General features: G+C 40.2%; 1 protein-coding gene and 3 long non-coding RNA genes across 4 annotated transcripts; 3 read left to right on the top strand and 1 right to left on the bottom strand.

Annotated features, from left to right (window-relative positions):
- Positions 1 to 2979: 2979 nt before the first annotated feature.
- LOC307146023 lies at positions 2980 to 3588 on the top strand. The gene is made up of 3 exons (XR_013819039.1): positions 2980 to 3028; positions 3113 to 3215; positions 3540 to 3588. It is a non-coding gene; the product is annotated as an uncharacterized lncRNA (long non-coding RNA).
- A 671-nt stretch (positions 3589 to 4259) lies between these two features.
- Positions 4260 to 8273, top strand: LOC307146333. The gene is made up of 3 exons (XR_013819083.1): positions 4260 to 4289; positions 7952 to 7993; positions 8226 to 8273. It is a non-coding gene; the product is annotated as an uncharacterized lncRNA (long non-coding RNA).
- Positions 8274 to 11491: 3218 nt separating this feature from the next.
- Positions 11492 to 12194, top strand: LOC307146215. The gene is made up of 3 exons (XR_013819074.1): positions 11492 to 11547; positions 11835 to 11949; positions 12109 to 12194. It is a non-coding gene; the product is annotated as an uncharacterized lncRNA (long non-coding RNA).
- Positions 12195 to 12380: 186 nt separating this feature from the next.
- Positions 12381 to 15632, bottom strand: LOC307145841 (uncharacterized protein; the record flags this gene model as incomplete). Its single annotated transcript, XM_079849435.1, has 6 exons — positions 12381 to 13170; positions 13483 to 13584; positions 13884 to 14059; positions 14177 to 14278; positions 14434 to 14530; positions 14716 to 15632. 6 exons carry the CDS (start codon positions 15630 to 15632, stop codon positions 12381 to 12383), a joined length of 2184 nt encoding a protein of 727 aa, XP_079705561.1.
- Positions 15633 to 24155: the final 8523 nt, after the last annotated feature.

Here is a 24155-nt window from a genome sequence, read left to right as displayed (position 1 = left end):
TGCAACATTCTAATACTGCTCTCAGGGCACCTTACCGTATCTCCATGCAACATTCTAATACTGCCCTCAGGGCACCTTACCGTATCTCCATGCAACATTCATTTGCTGCTCTTTGCGCATTTTTTTTTCGCCTCAGGTATGTACTGTAAGTATCATAATCATAAGTACCCTTACGAAAAAGAAGTTTATTCAAGTGTGCTATTAGTATACTAATTATAAACTAAGAATAAGAGAGTATGCTTTCAGTCTACTTTTTATACATTTATCAGAGATATACTTAAAATGATACTTAGGTATACTTGGCTTATACTAACAAGTATACAGAGAAGTACAAGTATATTTGACCTATACTTGCACTTACATCTCTATTAGTATACTTTGAAGTGCCAAAAAATATATAAATAGTAAACTATAAGTATGATGTTAAGTTCACTTAAAAAAAAAAAAAAAACTTACAAGTATACTTGCAGTATAAAAACTATTAAACCAGTTTACTGAGAGTACACTTAGAAGTGTACTTTCATAAACTAAAAAGTGGGCTAGAAGTATATAACTAGTAAACTAGCAGTATATCTATAAGTTCACTTATAGTATAGTTGCAGTTCAAAATAAAACTTAAATATAAACTATTTGTGTACTCAAACTTTACTTTTATATACTACAAAGTGGGCCAATTTAGTCCCAAGAAGTATTAAAGTAGTACACTTATAAGTATACCACTAGTGCATTGGTATAAGTATACTTGCTATGTAAAGTATATTTGGGAAATATACTTGAACTTTACTGAAGTTTACTTAATAAAATGAACTTGAAGTATACTTTTTTTTTGGTAAGGGTAGTCATAAGTATCCCATTTACTGCTTCAGGAGAAATACATGTTTTTAATTTGTGTCTTTTGTTTAGTTTGGAAAACTTGGACCAAGCCAAATGAACAGTAAGTTATTCTTATACTATTGTTTTCCTAATCTATGTTAGTCATTTGCATCATCTGCATACATAATTATATTTTTTGCATAATTCGCATATTTACATCTGACCAGGTAGAGCACATACCGGTACTTTTTTTAGTTGGTGTTTTTAGTACGATCATACACATGGGCAACATAAGGTCCTGGGCCAGATGCAGCCCTTGGAGTGTTTCAATTACATTTATGTAATAGGCCCATGATGAGGCTGTAGCCTACCAAAAATCAGTGAAATACTGAGAAATGCTGGGGCTACTGTAACATGAAACATCATTGGCATGGCATTCAACTCAACACAACTAGGCTATGTCTAAATTGTACAATATGTGGCCCCTGACTTGCCTCATCATAGTACATGTGGCTAAAACTGTTGCCCATATGCTCTAGCTGCCCATTTCAGGCTGGTGTGACATCACTAACTAGCAGACAAGCAATTGAGACAGAGCGCTGTAGGGAAGTTAGACTACATATTTTGATGTTTCTCAACAAAAAACATGAACAAATCGCCAAAAAAGTTGCTAGTCTATAAAATGTGAATTCTAGTCGCCAGAGAAAAAAACTAAGTTGCTGAATTGCCAACACTACTTTACAGTAGTTTTGTATGCTACTTGTACTAGTTGATTGGATTAAATTTGTGCCATTAGCCTAAGTAAGGTTACCTATTTTGGGACTTAATTTCTTTATCCATTCAGACTTAGAAACACTGAAGTCCCAAGGACTTCATCATGAAGATGTCCTTGGGACAGTTGGGCCTTTTAAAATCTTTCTGGGCAGTTTGGAGGCCCTTGTAGGCCCATCTGAACTTCCAGATGAGGTAATTTTCTATTTCTTTTCAAAAATTATTCTCTTCCCCTTCTAGGCTATGCACAGCACTAGGCTGTGTCAGCTTTTCACTTCACCTTGACTCTATTGTGATTTTATTGTAGTTTATATATTTGTTTATGTATTACTTCCTCATGTAATGGATGCCCTATTTTACATAATCAGCAGGGTAACCCATACCTTTATAATACTCTCTCTCTCTCTCTCTCTATCTCTCTCTCTCTCTCTCTCTCTCTCACACACACACACATATACATACATCAAATATAGATATAACATCATTTAATGACTTAAACCATTTCTCTCCCTCGCTTAGAGCCAGCCTGGGACAGAGCCCATAAATAGCCAGGCTATGCGCCTGATTTTGGAAGGCAGCTCCAGGGCCAGGAGCACTTATTTTCTAAAAGTAAGAGTTATGTGCATGTTTAAGGTTATTGTTCAGTGCTACAGAATACATTGGCTGTCAAGTTTATTTGTTTGTTCATGAATGTTTTCTTCATTTCCTGTCAGAAAAACATTCTTAAAGGAGCCAGTGTCGTCTTCGGGCCCTACTTGGTGGGAGAGTGCCACTGGACCCTCTTTGTAGGTTGCTGTTAGGTTATGTAGAGACTATTAGGCCCGTTTCACACCGGGAGAATGGTGTCAGCGTGTCAGCTGCATGGCGTGTTTTTATTTCGGCTCCCATCTTAGCAGGTTAGACCTTGCACACCGCCTGCGTGACACGCACATCTCAAACGCGTGCATGCTAGGAATAGGACTCACGCCTATTTTTCACGCAAGCGTGTTGGAAGTGTTTCCATTCAAAAAACAATATAAAACGTTTAAATTGGCAGAGAGGCCGCCGCAGTGGAGCATCAGACACGCTTCTGGTAAGCAAAGACATAGAAAACGCCACGCAGCTGCCACGCAACTGACACGCAACAGATACGCGACGTTCATGCCACGTTCCCGGTGTGAAATGGTCCTTATGCGCAAAATAGCATCACACATTAGTTATCATTATTGTTGCTGTCGTGCCATTCTCATTTGTGTTGTTTGAGCTGTTAGTGCTTGACATTTTAAAAGTTTCAATGATTTTCAACACAGTCATTTCAAGATTGGTTGAAACTGCCCTTCAAACCTTTCTCATACGTTTTCCCATCTTCCGGATAGCATTGCAACTTGAAAGAGGGAACTATTACATACATTGACTCATTGGGGGAGCATCCACAGCGTTGCTCCCAAATCATCGAAAATTGGAGGTACACGGTTTTTGTATTGCTCTATAAAATGAGGTAATGAAAACTCAGTAGAGACCTTCATAATTATATTCTCTAATCTTTCAGCTTATTTGCTGCTAGCAGAGGCTGCCAAAGGCCCTGGAAGTTCATAAACAGGGACCATGACTTGCAAAATGACTCTGTTTCATGTGGAGTGTTCTCAATAATGGTACAATTTGGTCATTTTCTGCATAATGTTTCTGTTGTCTTTTGAAAATATAGACATTTTTAGTTTTCACTTTAACTAGAGCAATTTTGAATGAAAGTTGCAGATCAAATATTAATGGATATTGGACATGGACCAGTGCTACCTTCAGCATATGATACAGGAGTCATGATAGTATAATTATTAAACGAGCACCATCATTTTCTCTTGTAATAGTCCCTTTTCCAAATTGACATTTTTTTACAACAATTTGTTGCCTGCTCTATAAGGTTCAGTTATTATAAGTGATGTTATTTCATTAAAATAGACTTTCTGTTGCTCTTTTAGTTTGCAGAAATGATCCTCCAGGGACACCAAGGTCACCTTCAATGCCTCCCCATCTTCCAAGAGCGGGAGAGACTTGGGACTTTGTTGTTTAAGTCCCTTGGTAAGTAGTATACATTTGTACGGTATGGGTGCTCCTTATTGAGCTCTGCTGGCTACCTGTCGCTCCCTGCATTAAGTTCAAGTCACTGATGATTTGGAGTGGTAGCTTTAACTAGTAAATTCGGAGGATGTCATACTTTGGACTGGTTATGGCTCTTGAAATATGTGAAGGTTATGGTTGCTTTTAATGTGTTTGTGTTATCCAAAGTATCATTGTATTATACAAAGCATTTGTTTTTTCAGATAGTTCAGCCATTTGTACAGTCTGCTACAAGAAGATGCCAGGGAAGACAAAGGCAAGTGCTAATGATATTTTATCTAAAGCAACATTCTGCTGTCAGATTAAAGCCAAGTACACATCAGACGATTCTTTTGTCACAGATTGGTCTAGGGAGTCATTAACATAATCCTTGGGTGAAGAGTGAATAGGCAGTTAAATCTGTGATGACGAGGGGTCACATGTGAAGTGTCATGATGTGTTGATAACCCAAAGTCCACCTCATCAGGGACTGGGACTTAATTTGAATGACTCCCATGACTGGTCTGTGACAAAAGAATCGTTTGATGTGTATTTGGCATAACTATTTATCATGCAAAATCTTTTGCAGGAGACATGCACATTCTGCTCTACAGAAAAGAGTCCAAAACCAGGTAGGACAACACACACACAAACGGGTTTGTTTACGGAGGCTACTCTTAGTTGGCCCCAGCGTTGTTACTGATGTTAGTTGGATTGCAGTGGGTAGACATACTGTATTTTATATTCTATTTATGCACGTTACATTACACTAGCAATGTAATGTTTCATACAGCGCCCAACAAATTTGAATGTGTCAATTTGACTTCATGTCTGTTACGTGCAAATGATGCAGATACATCAGATGCAGAGGAAGAGGAGAAGGAGGCATCGGAGAAAATGGGTACCTGTCAGTGGCGATTTCTTTAAGACTGCAAGGGAAGCTCGGCTTCCCTTATAATGTCACAAAATGAATGGTCAAATATGTACTATTGTGTTAACATTTTATTGACTAAAAATGCGTTAGAAAACGTTCATCTCAAAGACGAGTTCGTTCAGAATCAGTTACATACAGCAGGTCGGCTGACTCGATCTCATTTTCATACATTCCCGTAGCGACACAGACAGTGCATTTCCCTATTGAAGCCCAGCGTCCATTGACTTCAATGGGGCTGCTTTGAACGTTTTTTTTCAGTGCTTCGAAACTAGACGGTCATTGGATAAACGCTGCGATTATGTCCCGCCCACGGACGCTCAGCGTCTCTGGGGGTGAATGGGGAGTGGGCTGGCCCGGACTCCGGGCTTCTGCGTGATGATTGGAGGGTCTGTTAAACGGCTGCATCTCCTTTTGACTGACAGCGATTCTGTACTATAAGGAATCGCTGAAGCTATTCGCGCTCAGTCCCATCGCGGATTTCTCAAGTTCAGTCGAAATAAAAACTGCTGCAACCTATTTCTTGATATTTGCTTGATTTTCATCATACATTTCACACAATTATACACCACATTCCTTGTTTCAGTTTTACAGAGTTTATTTTTTTTTAGATCGTTCATTCATTCATTCATATAGTAGGCTAACGTTAGGCTAGCGTCGTGGGTGAAACTGCGCACGATGGCAGACAGTGCTAATATTGTCGACCTGATTTTGGCGAAGCCATTTGAAAGTGTTCCTTACGAGGAAAAACTTAGAATTAAACAGCAGGGCAGATCAACACCTAAGATTGATTTAGTGCAAAAGATAGGGAAAAATAACAGGTCTTTTCAGCTCTCCTGGTATGACAAAGTTAGCTGGCTGACTGGAAGTGCTGTGACAAATAAAATGTACTGCTGGCCATGCCTCTTGATGAAACCATCTCACGGATGTGTTGTTTGGTCAAAGGTGGGGTTTGGAGATCTGTCTAACTTTGACAGGGCATATAAAAGACATGAAAAGAGCAATGAACATGTGAGTGCATGTGCAAGATTAAGTTGCATGGGCAAGATCAGGGTTGAGCATGCAATAAATGAAGGTGCTCGCATTCAAGTGGCTAAACATAATGAAACAGTCAAACAAAACAGGGCCTTCCTAAACCGCCTTATTGATGTGACATCCTTGCTTGGCCGGCAGGAGCTGTCATTTAGGGGACATGATGAGAGTAGTGAATCATCCAACAAGGGGAATTACAGGGAGTTCACAGAAACATTAGCTAAATATGACTCTGTCCTGTCCACACAATTCGAGTCCTCAACTGTGTTTTCTGGTATGTCCCATACTATTCAAAATGATTTGATCTCTGCTCTTGCAGCCACCGTTTCTGATCAGATCAGAGATGAAATTCAGGATGCTCCCTTTTTTGGATGGCAGGTGGATGAAACAACTGATATATCCTGCCGTGCCCAACTCTCTGTCATTGTTCGCTATGTGGATAGTGCAGGTAAAATTCAGGAGCGCTTTATTGGATTTTTTTTATGTTTCTGGGGGGCGAGATGCCCAGTCCGTTTTTGAAATATTAAATGAGAACATGCAGGGCTACAATTTTAAGGATAAGCTTGTGGCACAGACCTATGATGGGGCTGCTGTCATGGCTTCAGATCTCAATGGTCTGCAGGCCAAAGTGAAAGCAATAGCCCCCAGTGCAATGTTTGTGCATTGCTATGCACACAGACTGAATCTGGTGCTGTCACAGGGGGCTAAATGCTTGCCTGAGTGCAGAATTTTTTTTGCATCACTCTCTGGATTTGCCACATTTTTTTCAAAATCCACAAAGAGGACATCTTTTCTGGAGTCTGCAGGCTGTTCAAGGTTGCCCAGAAACGCTCCTACTCGATGGAATTTCACATCACGGATAGTGAGCACTGTGGCAAACAATTATGATGGCCTCCTGCAGACATTTGAGAACATCATTGCAGATACAACAATGGATGATGATACACTGGATTGTGCCAAAGGCTTTGTGAGGAAACTGGAGGATTTTGAGTTTGTGTTCATGTTGTACACATATGAACAAATCTTCTCTGAGACTGATGTGGTCTTTGATATTGTCCAGCAGAGGGCGATGGATGTTCTTTACTGCAAGAAAAGAATTGAATCTCTTCTTGCATTTGTCAAAGAGAAGAGGTCAGAGGGGGCTTTCCAAGCCATTTATGCCAAAACAGCAGATCTCACATCAGACCCACGAGATGAGCCCATGAGAAAGCGCCGTCTGACCCAATTGCAGGATCCCCAAGTGCGATACAGAAATCTGTACATGGCCATCCTTGATAACATCTTGGAGCAGATTCCTCGACGTTTTTCAAATTTGGAAAGCATGCTCTTCTTAGAATTAGTCAATCCAGGGAAATTTGATGACATGAGACAAGCATTTCCAGAGGAGGCCTTCCAAAGTGTCCTGAAAAGTTATGGCCATCACTTTGATTCAGGAAGACTGAGGTCAGAACTTCAAGTCCTGTATTCAGATCAGGACTTGCAGGGTAACAGGGGAAAGCTGTGTGATTACTTGGTGTTCCTTAAAGACATGGAGTTGGACAGTGCAATGCCTCAGCTTTACAAACTGTTCTCATTAGTGGCAACAATTGGAGCTACATCTGCAGGTGTAGAAAGGAGCTTCTCCTGTTTAAAGCGGCTCAAGTCCTACACCCGAAACACAATGGGCCAAGGCCGTTTAAGCAGCCTAGCTCTGCTGGCCATTGAGAGGACACTGGTCAAGTCACTTGAAAAGACGCCTAGTTGGTACGACAGGGTCACAGACCATTTCCTTGAAAAGGAGCGTAGGGCAGAATTTACTTTTAAATAAATAGACAATTTTATGATGTAGGCCGAAAATGAGCTTCCCCTCTCTGACAGACCAGTAGCCGTCACTGGTCCTTGTATATAATATTATGATACTGTACTTTATATTATATACTGTACTTTACATACTGTATTTTATATTCTATTTATGCACGTTACATTACACAAGCAATGTAATGTTTCATACAGCGCCCAACAAATTTGAATGTGTCAATTTGACTTCATGTCTGTTATGTGCAAATGATGCAGATATATCAGATGCAGAGGAAGAGGAGAAGGAGGCATCGGAGAAAATGGGTACCTGTATATAATATTATGATACTGTACTTTATATTATATACTGTACTTTACATACTGGATTTTATATTCTATTTATGCACATTACATTACACAAGCAATTTAATGTTCCATACAGCGCCCAACAAATTTGTAGGCACCCCTGTTAAAGGTGACTGAAAAACTTAATGAAAATCACAATTTGAGAATGTCACATATTTCCAATGTAGATTCTTTTCATTGTATTAACAGAGGCAGAAACAGCTGAGACGGAGACTGCAGAGGCAGTTGAAGGTAAAACATGCATTTCTGAGATTTTAGAGTTAAAATCTCAGAAATGTTAAAATCCCTTTATTTCCTCAGAGTAACTTTTTTTTTTAATGTGTCAATAGTAGCAAAAACGAAGGTGGAGGTTGTTGCAGGTAAACAATTAATTAGTTCTGTTGAGTTATACAGGATCATCATTTTTATTTATAAAATTTGAAATTTGTGTCAATTTGACTTCCTGTCTGTTCAAATGATGCAGATACATCAGATGCAGAGGAAGAGGAGAAGGAGGCATCGGAGAAAAAGGGTATGTAATATTATGATACTGTACTTTTATATTCTATCTATACATGTAAGGTGGATAGGATGGACTGATTGTTAACTTGCTGACACACATATACAAAGTTGGGCTCAAATAAGATATTTTGTAGTCCGAGTGAGTATAGAAGGAGCAGAATACACTATACTATTTATACTTTATGTGGTGTTATATGGACCTGTGTCTGTAATGAAGCTTTATTATTATAATGTTGCCCTGCGAGCTATTTGGATTTTGCTCTACAGGTCAGCATGGATACCAAGACTGGTTCTATGCTCATGTTAAGCCCAATGTCTTTGGTATCATTGGTCTGATTGGCTGTACAGTTTGCCCAATTGGTTCTTAGAGGCACAGGTAGCCTCCGTGATCGACAGTTGAAACAACAGCTCAATTTCCAATTCAGCTGACGTATATGCACGATTCCACGTCTCATTCCTGTAGTACTAATCATCTCTAGTATCTGCATTTAAAAAGAGCATGGGACTTATGTACAAAGCTTGCGTACACACAAAGCAGCTGCGCACGCCTCTTCTCATGCACACATTCAGATGTACAAAGACTACTTGAACGTGAGTGTGCAGTCATGTGATATAGGCCGTCTCACCCCATGTTTTCAATGCCTAATGAAGATCCGATGGGATTGAAACGCTGCATTGTTTTAAAGTAAATAAATTTCCTTTTGGAGCATAAACAGGGGGCAGACCACCTCTTCTACTTTGATACAATTGATTTTTTTAGAGATGCACCGATTACAATTTTCTAGGCCGATTCCGATTTCCGATTTCTCATTGAGTTTGATCTGCCGATACCGATTTTAGCCGAATCCGATTTCATTTTTTCTAATCACTTTACAGCACACACAAATAAGATATTTCTATAATTTCTGGCTAGTTTACTTTATTTATTTTTTATAATCATAACCATACTTGCAACCAAAACTGAATAATGAAAACAAGTTTAAATGGGTAAATCTTCTACAAATATTTTTGAGTCTTTGTTTTCTTTTCTGACATACTGGAGTTCTTGTTAAAACACACTAGACATACTTATTCTGTGCGCCACTGACATTTGCGGTGTGAAACAGCTGTAATTCACGAGGTTTCCTACATGTGCGTTCCGTGTGCACGTGTGATGCTGATGTTGAGCGATGTTAATCATGCAGTGCCCGAGTGCATTTGACCGGCATAAAATCGGCATATGTCAGACTGACCGGCCGGTCGCCGGTCATGGCCGATCACGTGAAAATCGCCAATTCCGGTCACCAGCCGATCAATCGGTGCATCTCTAGATTTTTTTGGATGTGCGCACCATTCTTCTCTCTAATTTCAACAGAGGTGCCAATAAATATTTCATTATTAACATTGAAATGACACTGAACTGAAATGACATTTAACAACATGTTAATTATTGTAATTAATATTCATGTATTCTTTATTGAAGATGGATTCTATGTGGACAGCCTGTTGAAGGTGGCGTCTTCAAAGAAAGCTAAAAGGTTGGTAATGCTACGACTAGAGTTGGATTGGGTGGGTGTGCCTTTTTATATGACAAATTGACTTGATAGAGGCAAGAGTGCAGATAACATCAGTAGAACATGTGTGTTACGTGCCTAATGCAACTAATGCAAAAAACAGGTAAAACTACACAGCAAAAACTCCAGTGTTAAATTAACTCTCCTGGGAGTTTATATGGCTCCAGAGTCAGTGTTAAAACATGAGTGTTAAATTAACACTCAAGAGTGTTAAAGTTAATGAGCTCATTAAGTGATTCATTGAGTGATGATTGGCCAATATTGAAGACACCTGATGTTAGCAAGCAGAATCACCAAAGGAGAAAATCTAATTTTTTAAGACACCGTTATTGTGATCAGTGTTTGCTTTAGTTGGGCTCTCGACCCATAAAGCATTAACTTTAGATTTTATTTGGCTGTTGTATCTGAGTTATAACTCTCAGATGAACAAAGAGGAAAGGTGATCAGGTGGTGTTGATTATAATTTGATAATTATAATTTGACATGAATATCAACTCTCATTTAGAGAGTCAGGTTTACCTTGTTGATTACAGCAGCCTGTGATTCTACAACATATGATTTTCATCATTATCAATATAATCCAAAATATTTCTTAAAAATTGTTCTGATAAAAATACTTAAAAATTATTTTATTTAGACACACTGACATCAATAATCAGCCTGTGAATCTCAACAATGGTGACAATAATAAAGCATGTTGCAGTGCATTCTGGGTGCCACCAATCAAAACTCATTCATGGCTCCCATCATGCATTGTGGTATGAATAAATTATGATCTGAATTGTCTTACTAATTTCCGTTTCCTAATTGAATATTCTGTTTGTCACCATATTGAGATTCATACACTGATTCTTGATGTCTGTGTGTGCCTGAAAGAAAGATTTTGTTTTATCAGAACAACTTTTAAGAAATCCTTTAGACTAGTTAGAAAAAAAATCTTATGCTGTCGAATCACAGTGATGCTGTAATCAACAATATCCATTTAAGTCAGAGATTAGACTCTAAATAAGATCAGTGATTCAGGTGAAATTATGATGTCAAAACATAACCAACAAAACCTGATCAACTTTCTCTTTGTTCATCTGGCAGTTATAACTCACATACAACAGCCAAAGATAATCTAATGTTACCAGTTTATGGGTCAAGAGCCCAACTAAAGCAAACACTGATCACCATAACGGTGTCTTAAAAAATTAGATTTTCTCCTTTGGTGATTCTGCTTGCTAACATCAGGTGTCTTCAATATTGGTCAATCATCACTCAATGAATCACTTAATGAGCTCATTAACTTCAACACTCTTGAGTGTTAATTTAACACTCATATTTTAACACTGACTCTGGAGCCATATAAACTCCCAGGAGAGTTGATTTAACACTGGACTTTTTGCTGTGTACAAACTATGTAGAGTAATGAGTAATGGCTTATTTGTCAAACAATATGATGTTGTTCACTTAAGCCTCATGGTTTTATAGGTGATCTTTGTCTACAGATATGTTGGTTTTTGATGTTCACAAAAAAATAATGTGTTATAATTGCACAGGCACTTTGTTTCAGTAGAGGAGCTGCAGAGGAGATGCTCTGCACCAGAAAAATTCTCTGGTCACCTCATGGTGACTTATTTGAGGAAGGCAAAGGGGAAAAAAAGGAGCTTGTAAGGGAGTTGAAAGAGGCAGGGGTGCAGCTGAGTCCGTATGGCTCAAACACTACAATGTGCACCAAACTAGTTGAAGGTAACATATATGCAGTCAGAACTAGGCGATTTCTTAAAGGTGTACATTCAAACAGATTCCCTTATTATTGAATTAGGTGTTCCTACCAAAGGTTGTAGAACTGCAAGTTTTAGAATGTCAGCCATGTTGGAGGCATAAGTAGCCTAGGTGAATGAATGAGGCATAGGCAAACAAATGCCAATGGCCATACAGTTTAACAAAATGCAAACGGTTTAGTAACTAAAATATAAACTACATTAGTAACATGTTAAGGTCTCATTTACTCATTGGCTCCTTTTGTGTCACAGAGGAGTGCCAAGGTCTTGCTAAAGACCTAGGATATTTGACCAAGGAAATACCCTTCAAAATCATAGGCCAGCAGCTGGCTGAGCGAGGCTGCAGAAGAGAGGATCATGACTTGAGGTAAAATATGCATACAGATATCTTTTTCCTTCCACTTTTTAAGTCTTTCTCCTTCTGAATTGGCATAATGTTGTTATGCCAGTGCTTTCACTCAATTCGTAATTGTACTGTCTGTATATAATGTAACTTGTCTCAGAGATTTCTTTTGTTTGTTTACAGTGCTGAACTCGACATAATCGAACAAGTGTTGGGCGACAACATGGACATGTATTCAAAGGTCACACACACACTTGGACCCCAAGTATGCCAGGTTGTGTTTCAGATCATCAGAGAGTGCCTTGTTGGAAAATGTGCCCTAAATTGACACTATTTCTGACACAATTACACTATGTGCTGCAAACTGTTCAATGTACTGTACTGTTCACTGTTAAATCACTGCAAAAAATGCAATTAAACAATATTTTTTGGTTAAATCTGTTTATTATTATTATTTAGCGCTTGTATCTTCTTGTTTTGCGTTTTTTGTAAAGCTCTCGTTTGGCTTGCTCTATCCGCTGGCGATAAGCATGAAGTGCGTGTATTTTTCGTTTTCTTGACACAATGCCAAAACGATTGAAGGCCACTGTGTGTGCCCTCTTCACTGTAGTGTACAGGTCACTACTATACATGTAATTTTCTGATTTGCTCCACTCCAGTAAATCTGTCAACATAGACTGAAGTTGAACTTGTGCATTGACATTTGTTGGCACAAACAGATTTTCGCTTCCAGCAGTGGGACATGTAGTGGGACATGTAGAATGTGAATTGTTGGTGGTTTGCAGGCAGTCAGCAACATGTAAGCACACACACTTTTGACCGTAACTGTTGACAGCACAGGTACAAAAGGCAGGGTCACCAGTAAATACAAATGTGGCACTTACATCAGTGGGGTGAACAGTGATGAAATCACCATCAACGTGGTACTGTTTTTTGGCAACAATATCTCTAGCCATGTCAGCATGTAGCTGTGCAATATCAATACATTTCTGTGCTTCAGTGTATGCTGATACAATATGTGTGCATACATTTCCCTTATCATACAATCCACAGTCACACTGCATCTTGACTAGATCCACAGTGTTCAAAGTTGAATCTGAGTTGGGGCCTGCCCCTGTTTGCACAGAGCACTTTCCTTGCTCATTTATCAGGATCTGCTGTCCCACTGTGTTCTTGGCTGCTGTAGATGTTGATGCTGACGAGGAGACCCTCAGTCTTCCTGCATCTGCCAAGTCGTCCAGGTAGCTACATTAACAAAAGAGCATTTAGTCTGAGGATAACAGGCATTATTGTGTATAAAATGAAATATAGTATTGACCTTTTTAATCACAGAAATTGATCATTTTTAATTAATTCAATTCTCATTTAATTCCATTCATGCAGGACATGTAACAGAGGACAGTATTGTGAACATAGAATTAGTAATTTCAAGTATCTGAAAGATAACATTACCAAATTTACTTAACACTTACTCAAATGGCATTACAGAATTAATATCCTAATAGACGGTGTGACCAAAATTAATGTGATAAGCATCACAATAACAATTTGCCCTACCAATAATATTTTTGAATATCACCACATAGCAAGTGAAGAAGTTGATCAACTCTTCTGTTTGCCTCTCCCCTTAGGAACTGGTATTTAAGTGCCAGAAAAAACCTAAAAGGGGAAAACAATAATATACTGGTATGAGTAAATCATAGATTGAGAAAACAATACTCACTCAGTGTTGGGGAGATAGGATTGTGATATTGGAAACTTTGGAAATGATAACTTAATTTGTAAATACAAAAAAAAAAAAAAAATTCCAAATGTGACCAGAAAATTTGTGTTCAGTGGCAGATTAGAAGATAAATGTGCCGTCTAGGGAACCAAATGTTCCCGATCATGAGTTACTTTGTTGTTTTATATCATGCATTGTAATGTTTGAAAAAACATGATTATTAATCTTTGACTACCTCTCTGCCTTGTTGTTGGTGTCACTGCTGTTGTGCTCAAACAGTCGTCCAAAATTGGCCCATAGTGCTGCATGTGGAAGCCAGTGCACCTTCAGGTATGTTGTCACTCGATTGCTGCCAAGCTGGGCATCAAGGTCATTGCACACACTAGTGGACACTGTCACAAAATCTTCCTCCTGAAATCATACCATACCATATATTATGGTTGCCAGTTTAGAGTACCCAACACAGACGAAACAAGGGTAATAGAAGATATTGAGACACATACAATTTTATATATCTATCGTAGTTACCGTTATGCAAGCTTTCATTGAGGTCATGGCATGAATGACGACGTGTCTTTTGTCAGTTGACAGGTTCCCACCATCTCTTGATGTAACCCAGCGATGTACAGCCTTTAATACACAATATATGGCACTGTAAATGAGGCTACATTGTTTTTTCAGAAGCTACAGCAGGCATATGATATGAAAATTGTAAATCAATTTATTTACAACCAAACAGAATGTTCAAAGTATCTACTCGTGCATTTCTTAAATGCAATCAGTACCTGGAGAACATGAAACCAACAGAGGAGAACTTTGGTTTTGGGGAAAACTTCTCTTATGGCATTGAGCTCTTTCAAGTCTCTGTCGATCATAACTGACCTAGGAAAAATAAGACCAGACTCCAGATAATAATATTGCAGAATATTGGAGTATCACAATTTCATCTAGGCAAATGTAGTAAATTGACCATTGTTTAAGTTACAAAAGGTATTCATTTATCTCTCAGTATTACAACTCCTTTGTGCTTGTATGGGTATTGGGCTTTTGAAAAGAACTGTTCTCACCTTGGGTAAAAGTTTGGATTGCTTGAACAAAGCATGTTCAAGCAAAGCTCAAGTATTGCTGATGATTCCTGGCTCATTATTAGGTATGCAAATGGTACTCCTCTTCCAGTTTGATTGACAAGTACAAGGGCATACAGGGCATACCCATATGATGTCAAACCTTTGTAGGAGGCGTCCATAAAAACCATGGGGTGGGGGTTCTCTTGGAGTAGAGCCTTCTGTTGTGGTGTCTGGACAACAATAACCAGTGGCTGGTCTTTTGTCAAAGGTTGAAAAAAGCAAATATTTTCTTTCAGTTCACCCGTCACCAGCTTTTCCACACTCACAGCATCATCGATGTCCGGCAAAGTGAAGATACGGAGGTGGCGTTTTACCAACCTTACATCTTCTGGAGTTAGGAAGAAACGCCTGTCATGCTTGTCGGTGTAACCCAGACTACATGCCCAATCACAACTTTTTATGACAATCTGTGATATGGATAGACCTTGTGTGAGCCATATCTCGACAAATCCTAACAATTCTGGATTAATTGCATTTTTCTTCCTCTCTTCAGGGTTTGACAAATCATGTCCCGTGTGTGTTAATTGCTGCCGAACTACTACTGCTGTGAAACCTGTCTCCTCTATAAATTTAAACGACACATAGGCTTCACAGGAATTGGCCCTTGTTTCACATGCCTTGCCCATGCTTTTTCCTGTTGGTTTGTTTCCTCTTTCACAGGCATGGAAATAATCATTTTTGCTGTTCTGTTTTGCCGCCAAGAAAAAGGTCTTTGTTTTCTTCTGTAGTTCTTCTACATAGTTCTCCATAAACTCTGTTTTCTTGTCCCCATGAACAATTTTGATATCCGTGGAAACACGGGAATCTTTTTCTATTCTCAGTTTCCTTCGGATGCCTTCGATCCATAGCTGCTCCATAATCTGCAGTTGATATAAACAATACAAGAAAGAAAACAATAATTTTACAAAACATTTCAGAAATAGACACAGCATACCTGAATGTTACCGGATTAGAAGAAAACTAGTTGTATGTTTGCAAATTTCAGTACTACACAGAAAGTAGCATATGAAGTGCCCTTAGATTTGTGTTGTTCCATTTAGATACTATAAGGTGCTCTAAGAGCAGTATTAGCATGTGTATGAGTAGGGATGCAGTAGTAAAGGAAAGTGTGCCATTAATGCCCATAGAGCAGCCAATTAATGTTGTATGTAGATATTATAAGGTGCCCTGAGAGCAGTACTAGAATGCTTGCAGCGAAAATGTCCTTAGAGCAGCCAATTCATGTTTCATGCACATACTACAAGGTGTCCTGAGAACAGTATTAGAATGTGAGTATTAGAATGTGAGCGAGTAAGGACGCAGAAAAATGTCCTTAGAGCAGCCAATTGTAGATCTAATGTCATAAGGTGCCCTCAGAGCAGCATTAGAATATCTGCAACAAAAATGCGCTAAGAGCAGCAAATGAATGTTGCATGGAAATACGGTAAGGTGCCCTGAGGGCAGTATTAGAATGTTGCATGGAGATACGGTAAGGTGCCCTGAGGGCAGTATTAGAATGTTGCATGGAGATACGGTAAGGTGCCCTGAGAGCAGTATTAGAATGTTGCATGGAGATACGGTAAGGTGCCCTGAGGGCAGTATTAGGCGGCGCTCACATATCGCGCATAAAAACGCGTCGAAAACGCTAGGCGCGCCGCGTTCTCCTTTTTCCAAAGCGCTCGAGGTGGTTGCGCTTCGGAGGCGTCTGTCGTTGCTAAGCTTGGTTCTTGTCACGTGACCTGCGGTGCGCTTGCGGCATTCTGAAAAGTTGAGATGTTTTTATCTCGATGCGGCGCGGACGCGCTTGGAAAAAACGAGCGCTCAAAATTATGAGCGCGCATACCGCGCGGCTACATTTGAAATAACGAACTTGCGCGCGCAAAAGACGCGATATGTGAGCAGGCCCTTAGAATGTTGCATGGAGATACGATAAAGTGCCCTGAGAGCAGTATTAGAATGTTGCATGGAGATACGGTAAGGTGCCCTGAGGGCAGTATTAGAATGTTGCATGGAGATACGGTAAGGTGCCCTGAGAGCAGTATTAGAATGTTGCATGGAGATACGGTAAAGTGCCCTGAGAGCAGTGTTAGAATGTTGCATGGAGATACGGTAAAGTGCCCTGAGAGCAGTATTAGAATGTTGCATGGAGATACGGTAAGGTGCCCTGAGAGCAGTATTAGAATGTTGCATGGAGATACGGTAAAGTGCCCTGAGAGCAGTATTAGAATGTTGCATGGAGATACGGTAAAGTGCCCTGAGAGCAGTATTAGAATGTTGCATGGAGATACGGTAAAGTGCCCTGAGAGCAGTATTAGAATGTTGCATGGAGATACGGTAAGGTGCCCTGAGAGCAGTATTAGAATGTTGCATGGAGATACGGTAAAGTGCCCTGAGAGCAGTATTAGAATGTTGCATGGAGATACGGTAAGGTGCCCTGAGAGCAGTATTACAATGTTGCATGGAGATACGGTAAAGTGCCCTGAGAGCAGTATTAGAATGTTGCATGGAGATACGGTAAAGTGCCCTGAGAGCAGTATTAGAATGTTGCATGTAGATACGGTAAGGTGCCCTGAGAGCAGTATTAGAATGTTGCATGGAGATACGGTAAGGTGCCCTGAGAGCAGTATTAGAATGTTGCATGGAGATACGGTAAGGTGCCCTGAGAGCAGTATTAGAATGTTGCATGGAGATACGGTAAAGTGCCCTGAGAGCAGTATTAGAATGTTGCATGGAGATACGGTAAAGTGCCCTGAGAGCAGTATTAGAATGTTGCATGGAGATACGGTAAGGTGCCCTGAGAGCAGTATTAGAATGTTGCATGGAGATACGGTAAAGTGCCCTGAGAGCAGTATTAGAATGTTGCATGGAGATACGGTAAGGTGCCCTGAGAGCAGTATTACAATGTTGCATGGAGATACGGTAAAGTGCCCTGAGAGCAGTATTAGAATGTTGCATGGAGATACGGTAAAGTGCCCTGAGAGCAGTATTAGAATGTTGCATGGAGATACGGTAAGGTGCCCTGAGAGCAGTATTAGAATGTTGCATGGAGATACGGTAAGGTGCCCTGAGAGCAGTATTAGAATGTTGCATGGAGATACGGTAAAGTGCCCTGAGAGCAGTATTAGAATGTTGCATGGAGATACGGTAAAGTGCCCTGAGAGCAGTATTAGAATGTTGCATGGAGATACGGTAAGGTGCCCTGAGAGCAGTATTAGAATGTTGCATGGAGATACGGTAAGGTGCCCTGAGAGCAGTATTAGAATGTTGCATGGAGATACGGTAAGGTGCCCTGAGAGCAGTATTAGAATGTTGCATGGAGATACGGTAAAGTGCCCTGAGAGCAGTATTAGAATGTTGCATGGAGATACGGTAAGGTGCCCTGAGAGCAGTATTAGAATGTTGCATGGATATACGGTAAAGTGCCCTGAGAGCAGTATTAGAATGTTGCATGGAGATACGGTAAAGTGCCCTGAGAGCAGTATTAGAATGTTGCATGGAGATACGGTAAGGTGCCCTGAGAGCAGTATTAGAATGTTGCATGGAGATACGGTAAGGTGCCCTGAGAGCAGTATTAGAATGTTGCATGGAGATACGGTAAAGTGCCCTGAGAGCAGTATTAGAATGTTGCATGGAGATACGGTAAAGTGCCCTGAGAGCAGTATTAGAATGTTGCATGGAGATACGGTAAGGTGCCCTGAGAGCAGTATTAGAATGTTGCATGGAGATACGGTAAGGTGCCCTGAGAGCAGTATTAGAATGTTGCATGGAGATACGGTAAGGTGCCCTGAGAGCAGTATTAGAATGTTGCATGGAGATACGGTAAGGTGCCCTGAGAGCAGTATTAGAATGTTGCATGGAGATACGGTAAAGTGCCCTGAGAGCAGTATTAGAATGTTGCATGGAGATACGGTAAGGTGCCCTGAGAGCAGTATTAGAATGTTGCATGGAGATACGGTAAAGTGCCCTGAGAGCAGTATTAGAATGTTGCATGGAGATACGGTAAAGTGCCCTGAGAGCAGTATTAGAATGTTGCATGGAGATACGGTAAAGTGCCCTGAGAGCAGTATTAGAATGTTGCATGGAGATACGGTAAGGTGCCCTGAGAGCAGTATTAGAATGTTGCATGGAGATACGGTAAGGTGCCCTGAGAGCAGTATTAGAATGTTGCATGGAGATACGGTAAAGTGCCCTGAGAGCAGTATTAGAATGTTGCATGGAGATACGGTAAGGTGCCCTGAGAGCAGTATTAGAATGTTGCATGGAGATACGGTAAGGTGCCCTGAGGGCAGTATTAGAATGTTGCATGGAGATACGGTAAGGTGCCCTGAGAGCAGTATTAGAATGTTGCATGGCGATACGGTAAGGTGCCCTGAGAGCAGGATTAGAATGTTGCATGGAGATACGGTAAGGTGCCCTGAGAGCAGTATTAGAATGTTGCATGGAGATACGGTAAGGTGCCCTGAGAGCAGTATTAGAATGTTGCATGGAGATACGGTAAAGTGCCCTGAGAGCAGTATTAGAATGTTGCATGGAGATACGGTAAGGTGCCCTGAGAGCAGTATTAGAATGTTGCATGGAGATACGGTAAAGTGCCCTGAGAGCAGTATTAGAATGTTGCATGGAGATACGGTAAAGTGCCCTGAGAGCAGTATTAGAATGTTGCATGGAGATACGGTAAAGTGCCCTGAGAGCAGTATTAGAATGTTGCATGGAGATACGGTAAGGTGCCCTGAGAGCAGTATTAGAATGTTGCATGGAGATACGGTAAAGTGCCCTGAGAGCAGTATTAGAATGTTGCATGGAGATACGGCAAGGTGCCCTGAGAGCAGTATTAGAATGTTGCATGGAGATACGGTAAGGTGCCCTGAGAGCAGTATTAGAATGTTGCATGGAGATACGGTAAGGTGCCCTGAGGGCAGTATTAGAATGTTGCATGGAGATACGGTAAGGTGCCCTGAGAGCAGTATTAGAATGTTGCATGGCGATACGGTAAGGTGCCCTGAGAGCAGGATTAGAATGTTGCATGGAGATACGGTAAGGTGCCCTCAGAGCAGCATTATAATATCTGCAACAAAAATGCGCTAAGAGCAGCAAATGAATGTTGCATGGAGATACGGTAAAGTGCCCTGAGAGCAGTATTAGAATGTTGCATGGAGATACGGTAAAGTGCCCTGAGAGCAGTATTAGAATGTTGCATGGAGATACGGTAAGGTGCCCTGAGAGCAGTATTAGAATGTTGCATGGAGATACGGTAAAGTGCCCTGAGAGCAGTATTAGAATGTTGCATGGAGATACGGTAAAGTGCCCTGAGAGCAGTATTAGAATGTTGCATGGAGATACGGTAAGGTGCCCTGAGGCACTATTAGAATTTATGCTGCAAAAATGTCCTTAGAGCAGCAAATGAATGTTGCACTTAAATACGACATGGTGCTCTAAGACCAGTATTAGAATATATGCATCAAAAATGCACTAAAGAGCAGCTAAGCATTTTGTTGTATGTAGCTATGAAAAAATGCCCTGGGAGCAGCAACAATACCACAGCAAAAGTGTGCAATGATAGCAGCGTAACTTGCTATTATAGCGAGTAAAAGTTATAATAGAATATAAGCTAACATTAGCTATTATCCTTTCTTAGAGCTAGCTAGCTAATGTTGCGAGTTAGCTTACTTACATTAGTTAACGTAAGTTAGCTAACGTTAGTTAAATAACAGCTCGATAGAAAAACAAGCTTTACTTAAAATCCAAATACTTCATTATCTTGACATTTTAATGTAATAATCTAATGTAGTTCAACATAAAACACAACATTACCTTAACTTAAAATCCAAATACTTAATTATCTCGACATTTTAATGTAATAATCTAATATAGTTCAAGTTCAACATAAAAAACAACATTACCTTAACAGTTACTACAACGATCTCCTTAGCGTGATGTCTCCCGCGTCCGGAGGAAAAAAAACAAATAATCCATGTCCCGCCTCCTGCTGTCGCTGATTGGACAACTGAGAGAACCAATAAGATGCAATGCTGCCCTAAGAACATATTTCAATAACCAGTGCTGCGTTCCAGTCCACTTTTAGACACGCACTTGCGAACTTTCCTAAGCACTTCCCCTCGAGGGAATCCCCGCCGCCATTTTGAAGTGCGTTCCACTTCCTGAAGTGGGCGAGGGAACTTTAGATGGACAGACCCTCGTTCCCTCGATTTTGACCGAGGGAGCGAGTCTAATTTAAAACAACCGACACACACCTATACATTTGGATGCTACATTAAACAAATTCTTAAAGGGAAAATTTTTAAATAATAAATCAACTCTTTAGCTGATTCCAAGTGATCAAGGGCTTAGGACGTTCCAGTTCAGCCCATTGCAGTTTCCGCCAGTAGTGGGCACTCGTGCAACGTAAGCAATGACGTACATCCGAGTGAACGAGACGGAGGGAAGTTAGCGAGTGAAGGGCATGACAATTTTGGACTGGAACGCAGCCTAAAAGTCTAATCTGCGTCAGCTCGTTCAGCGAGTTAAGTGAGAGTGTGTGAGCACGTATACGCTGTGCGCGCCCCCGTTAAGTAGACTGTTGTTGAAAAAAAAAAAAGAAGTTTTTTTTCTAAATCGGCTAAAACAAGCTTAAAACAGTTCAAACTAAATTCCAAGTCGGCGAATTGTTAGTAAATAAGTAAAAGGACAGATGTGTCAAATAATTCTTGTGAAAATAGATGTAATTAGAGAGTTACACAATGTTTTGGGTAATTAGGTCACTCTCTCCTCGCGCACTTGGTCGAGCAAGAGTGGAAAGGCAATGAAACAACACTCACAAGCTCACGAGGAAAAATGGCGATATAAAATCTAATTCTTCTTACAATGGTCAAAGAGTAGCATCATGTACATGTAGCCAGTGATGGCCAGATCGAGGCCTCGTGAAGCAATGAAACAGTTGAACCAAATGTGCCATATTGTTTCGAGGCTTCGAATCAATCCGACACCCGTCTCAACGGTGACACCTAGTGGTCACTTGCAGGTGTTGATCTGAAACAACCTTGACGAGCCATTAAAAAAATGTGTTGTTTTTTTATTATTATAATTTTCTAATATGTGAAGCTTGTAACCTATAGGCTCCTCACTGTGCATAATGTTATTTTGGTCATGAAAAATGAATATTAATAAAATAAATCAAGCCACAATGTCTCACTTTTTTAGAGATTTTTATTCAAAAATATTAATTTCTCTGCTGTGGAAGGACTTAGCCTATTTCTTTTTTTACAGATAATTTCTCCAGCCTTTGAAAAAATCCTCTCACAAGGGACACTTGTTGCTGGCATACAAAGATATTTTTTAGCAAGGACATACAAATGAGGAAAGATTACTGCTCTCTCTTTCCAGTAAGTCAGTGGATCATGAGTTCTGGGCAAATACGCATCGTTGATGTATTTTTTCACTTCCACTGTGGCATCAGCTGCAGTATATTGGGTACTCATATGTAGACCTATAAAATGTATATTCACACAATATTATATTATATTATATTATATTATATTATATTATATTATATCATATTATATTATATTATATTCACATTGATGCTATTTTTAACATGATTGGCAGTTGTGATTGGGACATTAGGTTGTAGGGCATAGGGCTATGGACTTTATAAACAGTGTCCCAAAAGGTTGTAATTATATTTCAATTATAGTTATATTTCAAACAATGCATACCTTGCTTAGATGGCCCAGCAGTGTCAGTAGCAGGCCGAGGTACAGGGGGAATGCCATCCTCTGCACCCTGCAAAATGGCAGGATGAGTGCTCCTCAAATGGCGCATCATGGATGATGTATTGTTGCAGTAGGCTATTGGCGATCACAATACACACATCTCACTTTATTTGGGGTTTCTAAACGGAAATGCTCCCACACCACAGATGTATGGCATCTCTTCTGGGGAGCCTCCATTTTATCTATCTATCCAAATCTATCTATCTATCTATGAATCTATCTATGTATCTAGATATGTATCTATAATCTATGTATCTATATATGTATGTATGTATCTATAATATATGTATTTATATATGTATCTGTAATCTATCTATATATGTATCTATCTATTAATCTAGCTGTCTATATATATTTATATCTATGTATCTATTAATGTGTCACTATATGTATACTCTGTCTGTCTCTAGCCTATCAGTCAATGTGTTGTGTAAATTTAAATGTAAGCCTAAATTGCCTATAACTAATCAAATCGCTATATCACTATATGTCACTATATCACCAAAAATCTGCTACCTCAAAGTCAAACTCCTCTCACAAAAACCCACGAGGTCAAAATGCGTTTATTTCACTTTTATACAGATGTGCGATTGTGTGGTCTGTTCCCGACCGTGTCAATAAAACGCTGATTCGGCGGACCACACCTGGTGAAACACTTTAGGTGTGTTGGACATCGGCTGCGGCTGGATGCACCCGATCGGCGAGAGTAGCCGTGTGCAGGCGGGAGGAGCTGCAAACGGAGACGTGAAGTCGGACACTTTCTGGTTCCCGTGGTGACCGCTCACGTGGTGTTTGCATACTTTACCACAGCTGAAGTGAAATAAATGCAGTATTTGCCAAATAATAGATGTTTCAGAGACATTTTCATTCAATACTTTATGTACTGCTTCATACAGCGTCTGTTTGAACAAGAATAAAGTTCAACATAAGCTACTGATAAGCTATCAGTTTTAATTTGATAAACATGACACAATATAACATCGCAACTACATGAAAAGAGTGTTCACTGTTATAATAAACTGATTTGAGAGCTTTAGAGGAACTAAAGGTGTTCGAATAAACACGAAACACACGTGATCGTTGTCATGCAGTGAATCCGGCCAATCGTGGAACAGCTGTGTCGTCATCAGCCAATCGTGGAACAGCTGTGTCGTCATCAGCCAATCGTGGAACAGCTGTGTCGTCATCAGCCAATCGTGGAACAGCTGTGTCGTCATCAGCCCTCGTGCAGCCGCTCTTGAGAAGCTGCACTGGCTGAGTTCTCCGGCTACTCTCGAATCGCTCTCGCGGTACTTTGATGGCACACGTCACAGTCACGTGGCGTCGGCGCTGTATCAAGTCGGACAAAATTTCTAACCGGCATGCACTGCTTTAAGTCAGCCGCCGATCGGTCTGCGCAGAGCTGCATGAAGTCGAACAAGCCTTTAGTGAAACACTTCGAGGCTTCGTTTGGTCATAGTCACGTGACATGGGTGTTTCGAATCACGCTTCGGATCAGTGTTTCGACACATCTGCGCTTCGGGATCTCGCAAAGCTTCGGAACGACTGTTTCGCGTCAGCCATCCTTACATGGAGCCAGGATTGTGCCTCATCATACTTGAGTGTAAATACATTTTAATTTTTTGTGTTGTA

The sequence above is a fragment of the Squalius cephalus genome, assembly GCF_949319135.1.
Source record: "Squalius cephalus genome assembly, chromosome: 18".
In the NCBI taxonomy this organism is placed as follows: Eukaryota; Metazoa; Chordata; class Actinopteri; order Cypriniformes; family Leuciscidae; genus Squalius; species Squalius cephalus.
This window is presented reverse-complemented; position numbering and strand designations above follow the sequence as displayed.